Source organism: Hemiscyllium ocellatum, chromosome 9 (assembly GCF_020745735.1).
Source record: "Hemiscyllium ocellatum isolate sHemOce1 chromosome 9, sHemOce1.pat.X.cur, whole genome shotgun sequence".
In the NCBI taxonomy this organism is placed as follows: Eukaryota; Metazoa; Chordata; class Chondrichthyes; order Orectolobiformes; family Hemiscylliidae; genus Hemiscyllium; species Hemiscyllium ocellatum.
Window position 1 is genome coordinate 67,877,705 of NC_083409.1, and position 24,385 is coordinate 67,902,089.

Below are 24,385 nucleotides of genomic sequence, written 5' to 3' on the forward strand. Positions count from 1 at the left end.
GCATTGCCTCTGATACCATGAGCTTTAATTTTTCTTACTAATCTCTTGTATGGGACCTTGTCAAAAGCCTTTTGAAAGTCCAGATACACAGTATCCACTGATTCACCCTTGTCCACTGTACTGGTGACATCCTCAAACAATTCCAGAAGATTTGTCAAACATGATTTCCCTTCAGTGAATCCCTCCTGACTTGCACTGATCCAGTCACCGTTTTCCAAATACTTAATTATTATATTCTAAATAATTGCCTTCAGCATTTTTCCAACCACAGATGTTAGCTTAACTGGCCTATGATTCCCTGTTTTATCTCTCCCTTAATTTTTACGAAGTGGGGTTGCATTAGCTGTCCTCCAGCCCATTTTATATAGAATGCATGAAAATTATCACTGACACTTGCACTATTTCTACAGCTACTTCCTTAAATATACTGGGATGCAGAGCATCAGCCCTGGGGACCTTTTGGGTTTTAATCCCATCAATTGATCCTGGGGACCTTTTCCTGACGAATAAGAATTTCCTTCAGATCCCCCTTCATGTTTGACCCTCTGTTCGCCAGCATTTCCAGGTTATTTGTCGCCTTCCCACTGAAGACAGATCCAAAGAATTTGTCCAGTCTGCCATCTCTTTGATTCCTGATGAAGGGCTTTTGCCCGAAACGTCGATTTTCCTGCTCCTTGGATGCTGCCTAACCTGCTGTGCTTTTCCAGGACCACTCTAATCCAGATTGCTATCTCTTTGTTGTCCACAATGAATTTACCTTATTCTAACTGTGAAGTTTTCAATCAGCATGTTCAGAGATTGTTGTGATATACCTCTAGAGAAGCTCGGACTTAAACTCAGGCCTTTTGGCTAAAAGGTGGGGACAGTACCAATGGGCCACTTTCATATTTTTAATTAGCCTGTTTGGACTTGTTATGACAAATATCTGAGGCAAGTAGGATTTGAAGCTGGGTCTCTGACTCAGAGATAGGGATTCTACCACTGTGTCACAGGAACCCCTTGCCCAGATGTATCTTGTCCATGAAAAGCAGAGCAAATCTAACCAGCCAATTGCCACGCTATTAGTCTAGTGTTGTTCATCAAGGAAGTGATGGAAAGGATTGTTGATAGTGTTGTCAAGTAATACTTGCAAAAGCATATACTCAAATTCACTGGACATTGTTGTGATGTGTCATTCCAAATTTCCCTTCATAGCATATTGATATATTTGGTGGTATGTAAAGCCAATGCTCTTATGTACAGTTACTCTTACAGTTGTGAAAAGAAATTCATTTTTCCATTCCGCATGAAAGCTGTACATTTTTGGGTTTTTTTTGATAGTGCAGGTTCACCATTTATCATTATTGCTTCACCTTGAAGTTTGTGACTTCACTCTGTTGGTTGGTCATGCTGTTTGTAGGCCTCTGGATCTGTACTGTGGAACGTCCAGAGCGCTGCTGATTGTTTTCAAGCTGGGGACACAAGAGGTAACTTCAGTAATCATGGTTTGTTTCAGAATCTATGATTAGCTTGTATTGGCTGCATATTGGGAATGGGATGCGGCAGAGATCCTGGTAATGTTTTTTCATCCTGCACAGAACTATTAAATAAGCAGCTGAAGAAATAAGAAAAAAAATGCAGATCTGTAGAGAATGGGCAGAGGAACTGAACTGCCCTTGCAGAGACTCAAGATCATGAGGCTAAGTAGTGTCCTATGTTTCTATTACTGTAATATACTTCTTTATAATTCAATTCCTAGTATACTACTAACTGATTTGCTTGCAATGCCATGACAAACCTTATTTTACCCTGCAATGATAGTCCATCTGGACCAAACTGAAGCACTGCGCAACAAAATGGCAAAGTCTGTCATGAACAATCACTAGCTACAATCACTTCTAGAAGCAGAAGTCATGCAGCATCTTGACAATTAATACACATGCAGTGAAGCAACAGTAGGCAGGCAGTGATGTCAACTGTCAGTGACTCGATAATCTACTAGTCAGTCAGAGACCTTGGATCTACAAGATGCATTGTGTGTCTTAACAAGTCTCTTTGACAGTAACGTCCAAACACGCAACTTCTAACATGTTGAAGGAAAAATGCAGCAGAGACGTGGGAATACCACTGTCAGCAAGCTCCCCTCCTGGTCGTTACAATCCTGACTTGGAACTGCTGTTACATTCTTTGAATGTTGTTGAGTCAAAATCCTGGAATATTGTTCCCAACAGAACTGTGGTTGTTTCTATACCTCAGAAACTGTACTGGTTCAGGAAAACAGCTCATCACCATCTTCTCCAAGGAAATTAGGAATTGGAAATGAATGCTGGCCTAGTCAACCACAACGATATCTCACGAATAAATTCTAGAAAGTGTCCTCAAGTCACATTTGACCAAGTAATTGAAAACAAAAATGCACTGGTCCTTAATACAGATTATGGAAATTTGCCTGTATTTTAGAAATTGTTGGAAAAATTCAGATGAGAATCATTAGTTTCATATCTACTGCAAGAGATTTTAGGTATCATAGAGATCCTATAAAATGGCCAAGAGCAGAGGGAAATCAGAAGATTGGGAAGGCTACAAAAAGAAACAGAGGGTAACAAAGAGAGAAATAAGGAAAGAGAGGATCAAATATGAAGGTAGGCTAGCCAGTAATATTAGAAATGATAGTAAATGTTTCTTTCAATACATAAGAAACAAACGACAGGCAAAAGTAGACATTGGGCCACTTCATACAGATGCTGGAAGCTTAGTGATGGGAGATAAGGAAATAGCAGGAGAACTAAACAAGTACTTTGTGTCAGTCTTCACAGTGGAAGACATGAGTAATATCCCAACAATTAAAGGGAGTCAGGGGGCTGAGTTGTGTATGGTTACCATTACAAAAGAGAAAGTGCTAGAAAAGCTAAAAGGTCTTAAAATTGATAAATTTCCTGGCCCCGATGGGATACACCCTAGAGTTCTGAGTGGCTGAGGAAATAGCGCAGGCATTGGTTGAGATCTTTCAAAAGCCACTGGAGTCAGGCAAAGTCCCGGATGATTGGAAGATTGCTGTTGTAACCCCCTTATTCAAGAAAGGATCAAGACAAAAGATGGAAAATTATAGGCCAATTAGCCGAAACTCGGTTGTTGGTAAAATTCTAGAATCCATCATTAAGGATGAGGTTTCTATATTCTTGGAAGAGCAGAGTCTGATTAGAACAAGTCAACATGGATTTAGTAAGGGGAGGTCGTGTCTGACAAACCTGTTGGAATTCTTTGAAGAGGTGACAAGTAGGTTAGACCAGGGAAACCCAGTGGATGTGGTCTATCTAGACTTCCAAAAGGCCTTTGATAAGGTGCCACACGGGAAGCTGCTGAGCAAGGTGAGGGCCCATGGTATTCGAGGTGAGCTACTGGTATGGATTGAGGATTGGTTGTCTGACAGAAGGCAGAGAGTTGGGATAAAAGGCTCTTTTTTGGAATGGCAGCCAGTGACCAGCGGTGTCCCGCAGGGTTCAGTGTTGGGGCTGCAGCTGTTCACATTATATATTAATGATCTGGATGAAGGGTCTGCGGTTATTCTAGCGAAGTTTGCCGCTGATGCGAAGTTAGGTGGACAGGCAGGTAGTACTGAGGAAGTGGGGAGGCTGCAGAAGGATGTAGACAGTTTGGGAGAGTGGTCCAGGAAATGGTTGATGGAATTCAACGTGAGCAAATGCAAGGTCATGCACTTTGGCAAAAAAAAAGCATAGACTACTTTCTAAACAGTGAGAAAATTCGTAAAGCCAAACTACAAAGGGATCTGGGAGTGTTCGTCGAGGATTCTCTAAAGGCAAACATGCAAGTTGAGTCCGTGATTAAGAAAGCGAATGCAATGTTGTCAATTATCTCAAGAGGGTTGGAATATAAAAGCACCATTGTGCTACTGAGACTTTATAAAGCTCTGGTTAGGCCCCATTTGGAGTACTGTGTCCAGTTTTGGTCCCCACACCTCAGGAAGGACATACTGACACTGGAGCGTGTCCAGTGGAGATTCACACGAATGGTCCCTGGAATGGTTGGTCTAACATATGAGGAACGGCTGAGGATCCTGGGATTGTATCCATTGGAGTTTAGAAGATTAAGGGGAGATTTAATAGAAACTTACAAGATAATACATGGCTTGGAAAGGGTGGACGCTAGGAAATTGTTTCCGTTAGGCGTGGCGACTAGGACCCGTGGACATAGCCTTAGAATTAGAGGGGGGTCAATTCAGAACAGAAATGTGGAGACATTTCTTCAGCCAGAGAGTGGTGGGCCTGTGGAAATCATTGCAGCAGAGTGCAGTGGAGGCCGGGATGCTAAATGTCTTCAAGGCAGAGATTGATAAATTCTTGATGTCACAAGGAATTAAGGGCTACGGGGAGAATGCTGGTAAGCGGAGTTGAAATGCCCATCAACCATGATTGAATGGCGGAGTGGACTCGATGGGCCGAATGGCCTTACTTCCACTCCTATATCTTATAGTCTTAAAAGTTTTAGCGAGATGGTATTTTTTAATCTAGAACAGATTGAATTTGAGGACATTTCATTCTAGTTTTTCAAAAGAAAATGATTTTGATCCATTGTGAGACCCAAAGTGTTTTTGGGAAAAACTGGTTTTTGGTAGTGTGATGATCCGATAAAGAACTAGGTTTCACTGAAAAAGTATTTCCGGTACGGTTCCTGGATTCTTATAAATGATATTGTGACCACGTTGCCTTGAAGAAAACCTTTAGAATAACAAAGGGTCAACACGTTAATTAGAGGACTGTGTCTGTTGTCTGTTTCAAGAAGATGCTTTGTGACTTGAGAACAATCTGGCTGCATAAAGGAGAAAATCCACTGACAGTAAACAAATGGGCAATGGATGGAATTGAGAAAGGATTCAAGTTTCTAAAATATTAATCAAGTATTCTGTACTTAAAATGGTGCACTGAGAGCAACCTCACTCTCAATGCCTGCAAAACCAAGGAACTCATTGACTTTCAGTGGGATGTTACTCATGTCCACCTACACATTAACAGCACAGAGTGGAACAAGTCAAGAGTATTAAGCTCCTGGGAGTGGTCATCCACAACAAGCTTTCTTGGACTCTTTATGTGGACGCACTCGTAACAAAGGCCCAATGTCTCCTCTTCCTCAGGCAGCTGAGGAAATTCGTCACGACATCCTTGCCAACTTTTATAGGCGCACCATTGAGAGCATTCTGTTTGAATTTATCACTATCTGGTATGGCAACTGTACCATTCAAGATTGGAGACGGTTACAGAGAGTGGTGAACTTGGCCTGAATAATCACAAAGGCCAACCTCCCATCTATAGAATCCATTGACCAGGCCCACTGTCAAGGAAAGGCCGCCAGCATTCTTAAAGATCCATTCCACCCCGGCAGTGTTTTTCTACAACCTCTACCATCAGGGAGAAAGTACAGAAGCCTAAATACACGCACCAGCCGGTTTCGCAACAATTTCTATCCTACTGTTGTTACAACACTAAATGGACTCACAAACTCTTAACATTTTCCTGTCCCTGTGTTTTTGTATTTGCCGCTGTTTACCTATTATTTACTATCTATACTACTCGACTATGTGAACTGCCTGTATTGCTTGCAAGGCAAAGCTTTTCACTGTGCCTTGTTACTTGTGACAATAAATTAATTTCAATTCAAATCTTGGGAAGAGGGCACATTCCTGATTCTCTGGACAGAATGATTTGTGTGTTTATCAATTCTATGTCTCTTCGCCTTGTGTGAAATTCTTTTTACCTCACCAACATGAGTAAAGGAAAATAGAAATGTAGCAAGTATATGCTTGAGAAGGAAGAGCAAGGAGGTAGACCCTATCATCTACTACACATCAAAGTTCAAAGAATAATACAGAAGGTGAGGAAATGCCACATTTGTCTTTTACAAAGCTGAGAATTTAAAGAGAAAAGAATGATCGAAGTCTCTCAGGTTGCAAAATTTATCTCCGTAGTGCACAATTTTATTTTCTCTGGAGTGAGGAGAAGCTATGAATTAGTAGCAAAAGTTGTGACTAATAGCCATATATTTAAGCAGTGTGTTAGCCTAGCAGTGTAGTTGATCAAATATGTCATTTGAAGATGGATGCAATAACTTTGATTATTTGTGAGGTTACTGAACTTCTTCCACAAGCGATTGAGCTCCACTGGGCTCCTCAGGGCTGGACTCCTGATGCTGATTGTCATGGTGATCTGCTCCCATTGCCTTTGCACAGTTGTCTGGATAGAGAACAAACAACTCTCCAATTCCTGAAAAATCTTAAATCCTGCTTTCTATTACATTATGTCATCTTTGCGTCTTTCTCAGGTCATAATCAATTATGGAATCACCTGCAGGTCTTGCTCCATCTAGAAAGTATCTTCTAGTGCTGACTAGCTTTAAGTGGTGCTGGTGTTCACAGACTTGCACCTCCCACCCCACACTGACAATTGCAGCCTCTCAACAATGCACTTTGTACTGGTTTCAGGCAGCTGATACACAAACCAACAGGTAGCACAAAGCTGCCATACTATTTGTATCAGAAATAAAGAGCACAAGATCCAAAACCATTACTATTTTCAAGCCTTGTCCATTTTCACATTCAGAGTTTTAAAATCTTAGGATAAATAATTATCTTTTTCCTGACACAATCAAATTTCCAGCTGCAGTTTAAAAAAAAGTAATTTCAAATACCTGGCTATGATTGCTTATCACTTTATATTAATATTCTAATAAAATATCAAAAATGACTGAATATTATTTAAAAGATTAATAATGCCCTCATATAAAGATTTTGTAGTTATTCCATAATTTATGTCCTACAGTGAAGAGAGATTTGCATTCAACCAACGTTGAAATGTGATTGCACAGTGACAAAATTCTAATCATATGCGCTCTGGATTCATTCCTGCTTTTCTGACAGGGGTTATTATCATCACTCAAATGAAACTAATATAAGCTGTCCTAGTAAAAGTCTGCTGTTACATCAGTATGATTAGCAAGTGCTAGAGCTCCAATTGTGATGTTCACTGTGAGATTTATATATATTAAATATATTTCTAAAATCTGGATTTTGATTTAGTGAAATGTGGGTTTTCTGTGTCTGAACTTAATAATTAACTTATAAATATATCTTTAACCAGGTTGATTTAAAACAGTCTTGTGATCTAATTTTGAGTTAATAGATTTTTGTGGACAATAGTATGGTTTTATGACTGAGCAAGATAAGCAAGCTCCAGTTCAGAATGTCCGTCAGGTTTTTTTTAAGCCTAAGGGAAACAGATATGGCCGAGAGAGTGAGTTTGTGTTTAGATTTAAGTTGAATATTGGAAAATCCAAAAATGAAGATGTTTGTATAGACCAATGCCCCGAGACAAGAAGCAGGCTTATTCAGCATGTAAGAAGTAGCAATGCAATAATCCATGTTAATGCTGGAAATGACAGTCATTGAAGATATGATGCTCATCTTTAAATTGAAGTTTTGTATTAAAGATTTTATCTCTGGTTGGCAAATAAAAACAAGAAATGTGCTATACCCTGATCTGCATCATGCTGTTGCACTACTTGTTTGATACAGAGAAGTATATTTACATAAATATATTAGCTGTACTATAAATCAACTGATTCCATTTAGGGGAGCAGTTTAATTTAGGTCCTTAATAATATTTTAAATTATTACAACCAACATGGATATAATATTCTAAATGTCTTTCTGTACTATGATACCACTTAGAAGTTCAAGGCCAGCAGATGTATGGGAACACCACCATCTGCAGGTTGCTCCCCCAAGTGACACACCATCCTGACATAAAACTATGCCATTCCCTCACTACCACTGGGTCAGAATCCTGGAACTCCCTTCCTAACATTCTCCACTTCCTGTGGGTGGCACGGTGGTATAGTGGTTAGCACTGCTGCCTCACAGTGCCAGAGACCTGGGTTCAATTCCTGCCTCAGGCGACTGTCTGTGTGGAGTTTGCACATTCTCCCCGGGTCTGTGTGGGTTTCCTCCAGGTGCTCCGGTTTCCTCCCACAATCCAAAATGTGCAGGTTAGGTGAATTGGCTACGCTAAATTGCCCGTAGTGTTAGGTGAAAGGGTAAATGTAAGGGAATGGGTCTGGGTGGGTCGCGCTTCGGCGGGTTGGTGTGGACTTGTTGGGCCGTAGGGCCTGTTTCCACACTGTAAGTAATCTAATCTAATTAAACAGCACTGTGAGCACCCCTACACACAGAGGACTGCAAGTTCAAAAAAGGCAGCTTGCCATCACATTTTTCAGGGCAATTAATGTTAGGAAATATTAACACCCACATTACATGAGTGAAAGTAATTAGGTTTTTTAGTTAAATCGAACCTTGTGACTGCAGTTAATATATCATATGTTCTTCCCAATAACTATACTTTTTTCTCAGATTGCACCCTTCATTTTCACCTGTTAGCACAGGATTTTTTTCTTGGAAAAGAACACTCAACACATTTTTGCTTTTTTGACGTGAAAGGGAATATGGACTGTAAAGATCATGTGGGATGATAGAGTGCACCCACCCCCCCCTCCCTCCAAAATCAATAGGCTTTCCATAATGTTGGCATTATTATTTAGAGGAAAGTGTACAGTTACCATATATCTTATTCTATCTGGGTGCTAAAGCTTGCAGTCACTATTTTCATGCTACAGTTGCCTTGTTTCTGCATCAGTTCTGTAATATGTCCTCCATGCAGTGTCCTTGCAACATTGCCAGGAGGACCCTTCTGAAATGCCTTAATAGGAGTGAAGCAATAACTCACTCTGTATCTCATTCCAAGTATTTGCCATCAAAAAAATCAGTCCTTTGCTTTCTCCCTGCATTGGTTCACAAAGTCATCTAGATACTCATCAACATTCTGCTTGCACCCTGTTGTATCTGCACCCAAACCAAGTCTGTAACTCACTGTATGTCAGATTTGCTGCCACCAACCTGTTTAAGTATAGGCATCTACAGGGACTGTTTGGTCTTGTGTGGGAGAGGAAAACCACTTTAGTCTGACTAGAAGAGACTCTTGTATTGAACAAGAAGTTGTTTGCTGCATATCAACAACTAGGTGCAGCTTACCTAGGGTAGATATTTTTTCAGAGATTATGAGGAGAACCAGATTTTCGATCTCTTTCCTTCAAGATCTGAAGCTATTCTAGTGCTGATGCTATTCCTCAGCATTAATCCTTTTGGATCCAAATGCATTATCTCCCTTAGCCCCATGACTTTTTCACATTACTTGTATGTGCATTTGTCTAAATAATTACCATCAACCACAATCCTATCTTCCCCAAGTCACTAGCTTTACAAAATCAGATGATGTGTTTTCACTATTTTCCTGGTTTCTCTTAGATTGCAATTTTTTTTAAACTTGGAAGACTGGTTGTTTGCTGGATGGAAGATTATAGTTTCTGAATCTTTTTTTGTGTGTCTGAAATTTGTACGCCCCTTTAAACTGGAAGGAATCTTTAATCTTTTGGATTGCCTTCAGATGATGTCTTCATTGCTAAAATAGACAATTTATTTGCAGTCTTGAATTCCAAAACCTGTCAATTTGTTCACTGCAAGATCTTGAATTTCTGAATGTTCGCCACCCTTTCTCAGAAACAACGACCATGGAGTTGTGTACAATACATCTTCAATCTGTGTCAGCAGATTTTTATTCTCAATCTATCTGTATATCTGTATTAAATTTTGTAGAACCTTTATTTCAACTTATTGATTAGTCTTTGACATTTTTGTTTACTCTCAATTGTATTATTGGTCAAAATGTTTCTTTAAACACTGCAGTGAATCACAAAGCCTAAAGAACTATTCAGGACCCATATTTTAAGCTTTGCAGCTGTAATGTAAGCTTTTAGATAGATGACCTGGCATTGAGGTTGGCTAATGAGTGGGTAAATGTGTTAGTAGGAAGAGCTGCATGCCAGAATCACTTTTTAAAAAAATTCTTCATGGGACGTGAGAATCAACGAAAGAACTGACATTTATTGGTCATTGCTATTGTGCTTGAAAAGAGTGTTATAAAACACTTTATGGAACCATTGCAGTCCATCTAGTGTAGGCACACCGAATCATTGCAAGGAAGTGAATTTCATGATTTTGACCCAGTAACAGTCGAGGCACAATGATTTAATTCCAAGTCAGGGTGGTATGGCTTGGAGGGGATCTTGCAGGTGGTGGCGTTCCCATGCTTTTATAGCCCTTATCCTTGTGGTCGAAGAGGTCCCAGTTTAAGAAGGTGCTATTGAAGGAGGCTGGTTGATTTGAGTTGCAACATGTATATATAGTACATACTGCTGTGATTTTGCTTCCATGCTGGAGGGAGTGAATATTTTAAGTGGTAGGAAGTGTAGTGATTGTAATGAGGTGGAGCGCATAGAATATGGGTTCCCTGATTGGGGCTGTTAACCTGGTACAATCAGGGATCCCAGGCTGATAGATGAAAACAGGAGTGTCAGAGATTCTGTTCACGCTGAGAGCTGGCTCTGAGGAAGCTAGACTTGTGTTAAGGACTGTCCAGTTGTAAAAAAGGTGACTTGGTGATGTACTACTGGGCTTGGTGGAGTTATTTCACTGATGACAAAAGCAAAGCACTCTTGTGAAGAAATTTATCTGTCTTTGAATCAGTGTAAGCACTTCTGGCATCATGCTGTCATTTGGGAAACTCAAATCATAGAAGCCCTACAGTCGGGACATAGGCCATTTAGTCCATCAAGTCCACATGAGATTCTGTAGAGCATCCCATCCAGCCTTACTCCTTTAACCCTGCATTTCCCATGGCTAATATACCAATCCTTGGGCAGTATGGGCAATTTAGCCTGGCCAGTCCATCTAACCAACACATCTACTGACTCATTTGATCCTACCGTCGAAGACAGGTTCCAGGATGTGAAAAGATAACGTTAGTTTTTCCAAGTAAATGACATTGGGACAGAAGGAAAGTAACAAGTACTTCTCCTGACAGCTTATGGAGCTGCAACCTTTTCAGTTATAGGAAGCCTAACTCTCTCTGAGTCACCAGATACTAAAATCTTTCAAGAGTTGACGATTTTAGCTAACGAATATTACGACCCCAAGCCTTCTCTAGCTCTGCGATGCTATTGTTTTTACTTGGCAATTCAAGAGCCAAGGGAATCCGTATCGACTAGGTTAAGATGATGGGCAGAGGCATGTGACTTTAGTTTAACCATTAATTAGATTCTAAAGTGTTTGGTATGGGGTATTAATGACGTAACCATGCAAAAGTGCCTACTAGCTGAAGCCCAACTGGACTTCAAACAGGCTGTGCACCTGGCTTTGTCTCTGGAAAATACCACAAGTGGAACATATGAGTTACAGGATATAGTGATAGAAGCAGACACCCTCGTCAGTCCAACTGAGCTTAGGAATCGCCTATTGAGTAAAGGCAATTGCATAGCCTCACTCAGGGCATATCCTGAACAGAAGGACTCTGGATCAGTCTGCAGCAAAACCCAAAAACAAAGCCAAGCCTCCGCCAGACAATTAAAATTTTCTTCAGGATCTGGGCTAGCAAGCCACTGTAGTTGCTGTTGATATGCAGACTCGAGACAGCAAAAGAGTCCCACTAGACCTAAACTGTGTCAGAAAAATCATAGGCTGGTATCCTTGAGAGTGAACACCCTCAAAAGTGCACATACATCGGGTTTGGAACATTTAAATTACTGAGCAACATACAAATCAGAACCAGTCAAAATAAATGTCTGGTTAAATGGTTGCCTTGTTCTAATGGAGGTTGATGCTGGCATGGCCATTTCAGTTATCATAGAACTAGAATTTACCAGAATTCAGTTATGGACTGAAACCCTAAAGTTTGCACAAGACTTTAGCTAGACTGAGAACCTATATCAGGGAACCTTTACTGACTAAGAATATAACTTCTGTTCCGGTCTTGTATGAGAAGCAGCTGGTTCAGTCACCAATGGTTATAGTAAAAGGCCTGGTGGAGCAAAATTGATTGAGAAAAATTCACCTAGATTTATTCAACATTTTAAAATTCGAAAATGGCAGCCTGAACGAAGTCCTAATTAAATACCTCGTGGTTTTTCAGGAAGGTCTCGGGACGACTAAAAGAGCCAAGGCCATTGTGCATGTAAGCAAATTCATGATTCTGCCAGATTCATTCAGTGCCATTTGCCTTATGGGCAAAAGCAGAGTCAAAATTTGGAAGACTGGAGAGCAAAGGAATCATCAAACTAGTCAAATTTGCAGAATGAGCAGCACCGATCATACCAATTAAGCAGACTGGTGGGTTAGTTTCCCTTTGTGGGGATTTTAAACAAATGGTAAACAGCTTTTCGCAGCTGGATAAATACCAGTCCCTCGCATAGAGGATTTATGCACAAGCTGGCAAGGGGGTCATCCTTCACGAAGCTGCTCATGAGCAATGTGTACTTGCAATTGCGATTAGATGAGGATTCACAGAAGAATGCTGTAATTAATGCCTATCACCGGCACAGTGGCACAGTCGATAGCACTGCTGCCTTATAGCGTCAAAGACCCGGGTCCAATTCCCGCTTCAGGCAACTCTCTGTGTGGAGTTTGCACATTCTCCCTGTGTCTGCATGGGTTTCCTCCGGGTACTCCAGTTTCCTCCTACATTCCAAAAATGTGCAGGTTAGGTGAATTGGCCATGCAAAATTGCCCATAGTGTTAGGTGAAGGTGTAAATATAGGGGAATGGGTCTGGGTGGGTTGCTTTTCGGCGGGTCGGTGTGGACTTGTTGGGCCAAAGGGCCTGTTTCCACACTGTAAGTAAGTAATCTAATCTATAATGGTTTGTATCAATATACGAGACTGCCGTTTGGGGAATCATCAGCCTGTGTAATTTTTCAGCAGATGCTGGAGAACATTTTACAAGGTCTACCCCAGGTTGCCATTTAAAGACCACTTAGCAAACTTGAACATAATCCTTAGATGTTTCTTGCAGGCGAGTGTAGGCCTTAGAAGGGAAAAAATGTGTATTCTGGGCACCCCAAGTGATCTACTTGGGCTACAGAATTAACAAGACCAGCTTACACCCATTGGAAGATAACATAAGGGCATCAAAGATGCCCTGACTTCCATACCTGTACTGGGCTGGTGAATTCCTACAGAGTGCTTGTACAAAACCTGGCCTCCATCCTGTCACCTCTGAACCAACTCCTAAAAAAGGGAAATGGTGGTGTAGCCTAGCCACAGCTTCCAGGGTAACGAAGAGATAGCTGTCACCCACAAATAGCAGTCCCAACTTTGAAGGAACTTAAAGAAACAGTCTACAGCTTCACTAGAAACCAGACTGTCTTGGTTCCTGTTTGATTATAAGACCACCCCTCGTGCAACTACAAGAATAGCTCCAGCAAGATTACTAATGAGGAGAAGATTCAACACCAGTTTAACTTTGATCTTCCTGGACCTGGGAAATGGAGGGTGAAACGACATCAGGAACCCTAATGCCGGACACAAGACTCTGCCAAGCAAGAGAGGCAGTTTACTTCAGGGGATAAAGTTTGGTGTAGGACCTATGGGAATGGCACTGCAAGGTCAGGTCGAGGGACATATAATGGTCCGTTAGGTGTAACAGTCCTGCATATAAAAGCTGCAAACTCACAGATGGCGCAGGTGCAAAATGTGCCTGGCTCTTTGGAACGGTCAGAGAGGTTCTCTTTCCCTGTCAAGTGTTGAAGAGAGCTTGGAATCTGAGATGGTTGCAGCAGACATCGCTGCCTTGGCACCTTTACTGTCTGGAGAAAAGAATGAATTTCTCTTGAGATGCTCTGGATGCAAGAGGTGAGCTACTGCGCATTGCACGTTGCCCATATGCAAGGCAAAGTCGGAAGAACCTGATCTGGTGCCAAAACGTTCCAGGAGGAGCTCCAAAAGAAAGAACTGGCCTTTGTCCTCAGACTCCGAGGGGAGGGATGCAGTGGTTGTAACGAGGTAAGCCAAGTGGACCTCATAGAATATGAGTTCCCTGATTGGGGTTGTTAACCTGGTCCACTCAGGGAGCCCAGGTTGACAGATATAAGCAGAAGTGTTAGATATCCTGATACTTTGAGACCTGGCTCTGAGTGAGCTGGATCAGTGTCAAGGACTTGCCGTGTGTAAGTGAAGGGTAATTTAATGACGGGATACCAGCCTTTGTGGAGTTATTTCAGGAGAGATTCTAATCAAGTGGCTGCTTTGCCCCAACTGGTGTTGAGTTGCTTAATTTTCATTCAGGTTGCATTCATCCAGGCAAATCGAGAGCATTGCATCACAAACCTGGTTGCGCATTGTAGATGGTGACGTCTGGAATCACGAGGTGAGTTGCTCACCACAGTAGTCCCCACTTTTTACCTGTTCTTTAATCTTCTGTGTTTATTTGGCTAGTTCAGTTCAGTTTCCAGTCAATGATAACCCCCAGATTAATGAAAAGCGGATAATTCAGTGATAGTAATGTCATTCAAATGTCAGGGAAGATAATTAAATTCTATCCCGTTTTGGGTCAAATTTATTGTTTGGTACTTGTGTGGCGCAAATCCCAAGGCTGAAAGTTGAGTGCATATAGATGGTTCTGTATCTGCAGATTAGATGAATATTGTACAATCCTCAAAAACATCCCCACATCAGAATTCACAATGGAGGGAATAACAATGATGAAGTAGCAGAAGATGGTTGGACCTAAGACACTTCTTCTTTACGCCTTGAAGATAGAAGGCAGGCTTTGTGGTGTCAGGAGGTATGATTGCATTTTGGTAAAACAAACAAGGGTAAGACTTATACCATTAAATGTAGGGCCTTGGGTAGTATTGGAGAACAGAGACACCTAGAGGTTTAGGGACATAATTCTATGAAGTTTCCCTCAAATGCAGACAGGGAACATCGAACAATAGAGTGCAGAACAGGCCTTTCAGCCCTCGATGTTGCGCTGACCTGTGAACTATTCTCAGCTCATCCCACAACACTATCCCATCATCATCCATGTGCTTATCCAAAGATTACTTAAATCTCCCTAATGTGGCTGAGTTAACTACATTGGCAGACAGGACATTCCATGCCCTTACCACTCTCTGAGTAAAGAACCTGCCTCTGACATCTGTCTTAAATCTGTCGCCCCTCAATTTGTAGTTATGCCCCTCATACAAGCTGATGGCATCATCCTAGGAAAAAGACTTTCACTGTCTACCTTATCTAATCCTCTGATCATCTTGTATGTCTCTATCAAATCTTGAAGGGCTTATGCCCGAAACGTCGAATTTCCTATTCCTTGGATGCTGCCTAACCTGCTGTGCTTTAACCAGCAACACATTTTCAACTGTGATCTCCAGCATCTGCAGACCTCATTTTTTACCCCAAATCCCCTCTCAGCCTCCTTCTTTCCAATGAGAAATCTCTCAGCCTTTCCTCATAAGACCTTCCCTCCAGACCAGGCAACATCCTGGTAAATCTCTGCATCTTTTCCAATAATTCCACATCCTTCCTGTACTCAATATTCCACGTGCAACCGCACTAGCGTTTTGTATAGTTGCAACATGTCATTACGGCTCCCGAACTCAATTCCTCTACCAATAAAACCTACCACTTCGTATGCCTTCTTAACAGCATTATCAACCTGGGTGGCAGTTTTCAGGGATCTATGTACATGGACTCCAAGATCCCTCTGCACATCCACACTACCAAGAATCTTTCCCTTGACTCAATACTCTGCCTTCCTGTTATTCTTCCCAAAGTGAATCACCTCACATTTAGCTGCATTGAACTCCATTTGCCACCTCTCAGCCCACCCAATTCTACAATTTGTCCAAGTCCCCCTGCAACCTACAGCGATCTTCCGCACTGTCCACTACTCCACCGACTTTAGTGTCATCTGCAAACTTACTAACCCATCCACGTATGCCTGCATCTAAGTTATTTATAAAAATGACAAGCAGCAATGGTCCCAAAACAGATCCTTGTGACACACCAGTAGTAATTGGACTCCATGCTGAATATTTTCCATCAACCACCACTCGCTACCTTCTTTAGAAAGCCAGTTTCTAATCCAAACTGCTAAATCACCCTCAATCCCATGCCTCTGCATTTTCTGCAATAGCCTACCATGTGGAACCTTATCCAATGCTTTACTGAAGTCCATGTACACCACTTCAACTGCCTTACCCTCATCTACATGCTTGGTCACCTTGTCAAAAAACTCATTGAGATTTGTGAGAGATGACCTGCCCTTGATAAAGCCATGTGGACGATCTGAAATCACGTTGTTGCTTGCTAGATGATTATAAATTCGATCTCTTATAATCCTTTCCAAAAGTTTTCCTACAACACAAGTAAGGCTCAATGGTCTATAATTAACTGTGTCATCTCTACTGCCCTTGAATAAGGACATAACATTTGCAATCCTCCAATCCTCTAGTACTAAATCTGTAGACAATATCAACTCAAATATCAAAGCCAAAGGCTCCGCCATCTCCTCCCTAGCTTCCCAGAGAATCCTCGGATAAGTCCCATCTGGCCCAGGGACCTTGTCTACTTTCACTCCTCTGGAATTGATAACATGTCTTCCTTAGTAACCTTGATCCTTTCTAGTCTAATATCTCGTATCTCATTCTTCTCCTCTACAATATTCTTCTTTTCCTGAGTGAAAACCGATGAGAAATGTTCATTTAGCACCTCTCCGCTCTCCACAAGGTCCACACACAACTTCCCACTTCTATCTTTGACTGGCCCTATTCCTACCCTAGTCATTCTTTTATTCCTCACATACCGATAGAAAGTTTTACAGTTTTCCTCTATTCTACCTGCTATAGACTACAATTTAGCATGCTTGCCTTTGAGTATGGGAATTGGAATATCATGTTAAGGTTGTACAGGACGTTGATATGGCCTCTTCTGGGGTACTGTGTCCAGTTCTGGTCACCCTGTTTATAGGCAGGATATTATCAAGCTGGAGAGGGTTCAGGAAAGATTTTCTAACATGTTGCTGGGAATGGAGTGTTTAAGTTAAAAGGAGAAGCCTGATATGCTGGGATTTTTTATTCACTGAAGCATAGAAGGTTGAGGGGTAAGGTTTATAAAATCATGAGGAATATGGTAAAGGTGAATGGCAGGTGTCTTTTCTCTAGGATGGCGGATTTCAAGACTAAGGTACATATTTTCAAGGTGAGAAGAGAAAGATTTAAAAGAAACATGAGGGGAAACCTTTTACAAAGAGAGTGGTTTGTGTGTGAAATGAACTTTCAGAGTAAGTGGTGGATGCAGGTAAAAACAATGACTGTAGATGCTGGAAACCAGAACATACGTTCGAGACACCACCCACACCCTCCACCTCCTCCAAGACTTCCGTTGCCCCGACCCCCAACGCCTCATCTTCACCATGGATATCCAATCCCTCTACACCTCCATCCTCCATGACCAGAGCCTCCAAGCCCTCCGTTTCTTCCTCTCCCGACATCCCCAACAGTACCCTTCCACCGACACTCTCATTCATCTGGCCGAATTGGTCCTCACCCTTAACAATTTCTCCTTCGAATCCTCCCACTTCCTCCAGACCAAAGGGATAGCCATGGGCACATGTATGGGCCCCACCTATGCCTGTCTCTTTGTTGACTACGTAGAACAGTCCATGTTCCATAATTACACCTGCACCACTCCCCACCTCTTCCTCTGCTACATTGATGACTGCATTGGCACCACCTCGTGCTCCCACAAGGAGGTTGAGCAATTCTTCAATTTCACCAACACATTCCGCTCTGACCTTAAATTTACCTGGACCATCTCTGACATCTTCCTCCCCTTCCTGGACCCTTCCGTCTCCATTAATGACGACCAACTTGACACCGACATTTTTTACAAACCCACCGACTCCCACAGCTACCTGGATTACACCTCTTCCCACCCTACCTCCTGCAAAAATGCCATTCCGTATTCCCAATTCCTCCCCCTCCGCCATATCTGCTCCCAGGAGGACCAGTTCCACCACAGAACACACCAAATGGCCTCCTTCTTCAGAAACCGCAATTTCCCTTCCCACGTGGTTAAAGATGCCCTCCAACGCATCTCGTCCGCATCCCGCCCTCTGCCCTCAGACCCTACCCCTCCAACCGAAACAAGGACAGAACGCCCCTGGTGCTCACCTTCCATCCTACCAACCTTCGCATAAACCAAATCATCTGCCAATATTTCTGCCACCTCCAAACGGCCCCCATCACCAGGGATATATTTCCCTCCACACCCCTTTCCGTCTTCCGCAAAGACCGTTCCCCCCGTGACTACCTGGTCAGGCCCATGCCCCCCTACAACCCACCCTCCCATTCTGGTGCCTTCCCCTGCCACTGCAGGAATTGCAAAACCTGTGCCCACACCACCTCCCTCAACTCCATCCAAGGCCTTCCACATCCATCAAAGTTTTACCCGCACATCCACCAATATCATTTATTGTATCCATTGCTCCCGATGCGGTCTCCTCTACATTGGGGAGACTGGACGCCTCCTAACAGAACACTTTAGGAAACATCTTCAGGACACCCGCACCAATCAACCATACCGCCCTGTGGCCCAACATTTCAACTTCCCTCCCATTTTGTCGAGGACATGGAGGTCCTGGATCTCCTTCACCGCCGCTCCCTCACCACCAGACGCCTAGAGGAATTACGCCTTATCTTCCCCCTCGGAACATTTCAACCCCAGCGCATCAATGTGGACTTCAACAGTTTCCTCATTTCCCCTTCCCCCACCTCACCCCAGTTCCAAACTTCCAGCTCAGCACTGTCCCCATGACTTGTCCTACCTGCCTATCTTCTTTTCCACCTATCCATTCCACCCCCCCCCCGTCCTATCGCCTTCATCCCCTCTCCCACTCATCTGTTGTACTCTGTGCTACTTTCTCCCCACCCCCACCTTCCTCTCATTTGTCTCTCCACCCTTCAGGCTCTCTGCCTGTATTCCTGATGAAGGGCTTTTGCCCGAAACGTCGATTTTACTGCTCCTCTCATGCTGCCTGAACTGCTGTGCTTTTCCAGCACCACTCTAATCTAGACACTGGTGGATGCAGGTACAGTTACAACATGTAAAAGACATTTGGATGAGTACATGAGTAAGAAATGTATGGAGGGATATGGACCAAGCACAGGCAGGTGGGACCAGTTCAGTTTGGGATTTTGGTCGGCATGGATTGGTTGGACTGAAGTGTCTATGCAAAAGTGAGGACTGCAGATTTTGAAGATTAGAGTTGAGAGGGTGGTGCTGAAAAAGCACCGCAAGTCAGGGGGCATCCAAGGAGCAAGAGAATCGACGTTTCGGGCAAAAGGCCTTCATCAGAAATGAGGGTGTGAGCCAAGAGGGTGGTAGACTGAAGTGTCTGTCATTGTGCTGTACGACCCTATGACTCCATGAGATGAGTTATTCAGTGCAGTTGTCCCAATGTCTGACTTGCCGTTGCAGCCTAAGTATTTATATGGCTGGTGCAGTTAAGTTTGTGATGAACAGTAGGTTCCCTGGGAACACAACATAAAATAACATTCATCCTTGCAAGCCTACCCTACCATTTAAGCGAACATTGTGCAATGCCTTTTATCCACACTATTACCCCATCCCTTTATGACATTGGTATTGAAAAATCTCCCAATCTCTCCGTTAAACATACTCAAAGATTAATTTCCTACAGCCCTCTAGAGTACAGAATTCCAATGATTCACAATCTTCTGAGTAAAAGAATTTCTCCTGATCCTGGTCTTAAGTGTTATCTCCCATATTTTTAAATTCTTCTCCCTGATTCTAGACTCCCCAACCAGAGGAAACGACTTTTGTGCATCTACCCTACCTATCCCTTTTTGTATTTGGAGGTTTCAGTGAAATCATCTCTCATTCTTTGAAACTCTGGAGAATACAGTTTGCCCCTTCTCTCTTCAAAGGACAGTCCCACCATCCCAGCCGTAGCCTTTGTTGCACTTGTACAGCAATAATATCCTTCTAAATGTTGACAGTGAGGGATTCAGTGATGCTAATGCTGTTGAATTTCAGGGGGAGTTAGTTAGACTCTCACATGTTGGAGTTGGCAACACTGTGATGTGCAATAACCGAGAACCAAGCTACTGGTTTCAATATCTCAAAATTCATTAACAAATATACTCTGTTTCCACAGGAACTCATGCACTTACCTGAAACAAAAGCAAAGTCTTGCAGGTGTTGGAAGCTGGAAATGAACACCCAAAGTGCTGGAAATATTCAGTACATCAGTACATCAGTTCAGCAACCTGATTCATAGGTGCTAGGAGGAAGTGAGAACTGCAGATGCTGGAGATCAGAGTCAAAAAACGTGGCACTGGAAAAGTACAGCCAGTCAGGCAGCATCCGAGGAGGAGAGTCGACGTTTCGAGCATAAGCCCTTCATCAGCATTGATGAATGGCTTATGCTTGAAAGGTAACTCTCCTGCTCCTCGGATGCTACCTGACTGGCTGTGCTTTTCCAGTACCATACTTTTTGACTCTGATACACATGAGCTGCCTGATCTGAGCATTTCTAGCATGTTTCTAATTACACTCCTCACTTACGTAAGTCTGGGCATGAGATTATGTAGTCTGTCTCAGGCCCTATACTGAACAATGGCTGCCAGCAGGTTAATAAATATTATAAATGACAGCTTTCTAATTGTAACACTCATATGCTACTGGAAGCCTGAAGTAAAAATTTCATAATGTTGAAACTTATGTTTATGTGCACTCTTGCTTTTTATGTTTCTTAAATCAAGATTTTTCAGCACTAGAATCCCAGGTCTCATTCATAAAATAAATATTGGCCAAGGTCTGGGAACACCCATTAGCTGTTCTTTGAATTATGGGATCAATTTACCTGAGAGGGCAGACAGCTCTGTGTTTGAATTCCTTCAGTAATGCAATGGTTAGACGCTTTGACTTTTGATCTCAGGTTCTGAAGAGAGACTTGAGCTCACAATCTTCTAACTCAAAGGAGCCTGTGCTACAGTGGGGTATTCTTTCATCTTGTCTTTTAAGCCAGACTGATGGAAAGTAGGACCAATCTGTCTGATAGCTGCATGGATCCCAAAATATATCGATGGAGTTTGGTAATCTCAAACCCATTCCTTGTGTACGTGCAGCTTACAAAGCCAACTGTTTCTGATTTGGATGGTACTCATTCAGGAAATAATACTGCAATGTTGCAGCCTTAACTACAATTGGAGGAATGGCAACAATGGAGCAAACTCTGGCCTGTCCGTAATTGGTGCTGACGCTTGGTGACTGAAATGGAAGGTGGTATAAAGTTTCCATAGTTTTACCAGACCTCAGTACTGCTCTCTCATCGTAGAGAGATCACCTTGTGGTGGTTTAACCTGAGGGTCACAACACTCTTGCACGGTGACCACAGCTGGTGCAGGAATTGAACCATCACTCTGCATTGCAAACCAATTGTTTGGCAAATTGAGCTAACCCATTCCTCAATATACATATCCATCACACTGATGACACAATGAATAAACAAGTAAAAACATTGCCTCTTCATCATCCTCTCAAAATATGCAATTGTGCTAATTGCTTTTCCAAAATAAACATTGAGAATGTCTTTCTCTGAATAATATTGCTGCAATTATCCATAATGTGTTTAGATTCTAGATACGACAGGATCCTCTCTGGAACAATCATCAGATTTTTCAAGTTTCAAGAATGTACAGCATATATTATTAACAAAGGTAAGAAATATAGTACAAATCAGTGATTTTTAAATTGCAATTTTTCATCAATGCTCTTGTCTTTTGTATCAAATAAACTTGTTGGTATAAATACAAAACATGTCAGAATGAACTTAAGGAAATTGCAATTTCATTACAATTGGATGAGTTTTAATGTTCTGCAATTTGTTTTAGCTCACTCATTTAACACTTGATGTAACCTCTCTGTAAAGTGTAGAATAACAAATTATGATAAATGATACCGAGAAATTTGCAATGCCTTTGTTTATTTGATTGTGAAACGTGGACAACATTTATTGCCTATCTCTAATTGCCTTTGGGAAAGTTGAGATGCTCTGCCTTCTTAATCATTGCAGTCTATTTGGTGTAGACAGTACCCCTACAATGCTCTTAGGGAGTTCCAAGATTTTGACCTGGCAATACTGAAGGAACTTGTTGTCCTTGTCCTTTTAGATGGAAGTGGTGTACTTCAGAAGATGTTTAAGAAACCTTGATGAATTCCTGCACTGCATCTTGTGAGGTGTACACTGTTGCCACTGAGCATTGGCAGTGGAAGGAGTGAACCTTTGTGAATGTGGTTCAAATGAAATGTGATCTGGAGGTGCCGGTGTTGGACTGGGGTGTACAAAGTGAAAAATCACACAACACCAAGTTACAGTTCAACAGGTTTATTTGGAAGCACTAACTTTCAGAGTGCTGCTCCTTCATCGGGTGGTTGTGGAGTATAAGATCATAAGACACAGAATTTATAGCTATAAGGCTATAAATTCTGTGTTTTACAGTCTTATACTCCACAATCACCTGATGAAGGAGCAGCGCTCTGAAAGCTAGTGCTTTCAAATAAACCTGTTGAACTGTAACCTGGTGTTGTGTGATTTTTAATTTTGTACAAATTAACTGTAAATACGCTGCTCGGCACTGGATAGTGTCAAGCTTCTCGAGTGATATTGGAGTTGCATTCATCCAAACGTGTGGGCAGTACTCCATTACACTTCTGAATTGAGTCTTGTAGGTAGTGGACAAGCTTGGGGATGTCAGGATGTAAGTTACTTACTGCGGAATTCCTAATTTCTGACCTGCTCTTAAAGCCATGGTGTTTATGTGGCTTGTCCATTTCAATTTCTGATCAAGGCATTTTCCGTGATGTTGATAGTGGATATTCAGTGATTGAATGTCTTTTCATGTCCTTGAGCGATTGGTTTTATTCTGACTCGTCAGAGATGGCCATTGATCAGGACTTGTGTGGATCAAATTTGGCACTTGGCATAGCAAACCTGGATATTTTCTCAGTCTTGCTACATTTGGACGTGAACTGTTTTATTATCTATGAGTCAGCAATGATACTGAAATTGTGCAGTCATCCGCACTTCTGATTTTATGATGGTGTGAAAGTCATCGATGAAGCAACTGAAGATGGTTGGGTCTAGGACACGATTCTGAGGAACTCCTGCAGAGAGGTCTTGGAACTGAAATGAATGACCTCCAACATCCATAGCCATCTTTCTTCCAGCCAGATTTGAATCCAACTAACGCAGATTTCCCATTTACTCCAGTTTTGCTAGTGCTCCTTGAAGCCACACTAGGTCAAATGCAGTCTTGATGTCAAGGACAATCACTCTGGCTTCACTTCTGGAACTCTGCTCTTTTGTCCATACTTGGACCAAGGCTGTAATGAGGACAGGGGAGGTAGATGGTGCTGGTGAAATCTAAAGTAATTGCTCATGAGCAGGTTGTAATTAAGCAAGATGTTCTCCCAGTTCTCCCACTTTAGGTACTAGCCCCTAGATGTTGATAGGCATGTTAATGACCTCTTGCATCACTTTACTAATGATGGGGTAGTAATTGACTAGGTTAGTTTTTGTGTGCAGGACATACATGGGCAATTTTCAGTATTGTCAGATAGATGGCATTCTTGTAGCTGTATTGGCACAGTTTAGCTAGGAGCAGGCTAGTTCTGGAACACAAATGCTCAGTACCAATGCCAAAATCTTGTCAGCCTCCGTATCTTTTGCACTATCTGTTGCCTTCAGCCATTTCCCAACATCCTGTGGAGTGAATTCAGTCTTCTGAACACTGGCATATGTGATGCTGGAAACCTCCTCCTCGACCGGCTGAGCCAGTATTGCTGCTAAGCCACTCAATGTAGTGGACCTTGAAATCCCCACCCAGAATATTTTCTGTACCCTTTCTACCCTCAGTGCTTCCTCCAAGTGGTGTTCAACATTCAGAAGTACTGATTCACCAGTGAAAGGGGTGGGCTTACTGGTAATCGGCAGGTTTCCCTGCCCACGTTTGACCTGGGACTTCATAGGAGCTGGCGTGAATGTTGAGGATGCCCAGAGGCAATTTCCTCCTGACTGTATATCACTGTTCCGCTACCTCCTTAGGGTCTGTCTTGTCAATGAGACAGGGCATTCTCAGTGATGGTGATTGTGTTGTCTGGGACATAGTCATGCTCGTGGCATTAAACCTTACAGACAATGTCAGGCAGTTGCTTGACTATTCTGTGAGACAATTCTCCCAATTTAGATACTAGCTCCCAGATATTGGAATGAAGGAATTTGCAGAATTGATAGAGCTGAATTTGCCTTTTATTTTCAGTACCTCCATCCATGCCAGATAATATGTGCGGTTTCATTCCTTTGAGCGGTTTTGTTGTTTGTTGCAACTGAATGACTGGCCCATTTCAGAGGACATTTAAGAGTCAACCA

General features: G+C 42.3%; 1 protein-coding gene across 2 annotated transcripts in view; it reads left to right on the forward strand.

The window, feature by feature from the left end:
* Positions 1 to 24,385, forward strand: part of patj (PATJ crumbs cell polarity complex component) — a 384,258-nt gene that overhangs the window by 276,931 nt on the left and 82,942 nt on the right. For both annotated transcript variants that reach the window (XM_060830432.1, XM_060830434.1), the window contains one exon: positions 21,591 to 21,674. In XM_060830432.1, the coding sequence (XP_060686415.1) occupies positions 21,591 to 21,674 (84 nt within the window). The remainder of the gene's footprint in view (positions 1 to 21,590; positions 21,675 to 24,385) is intronic.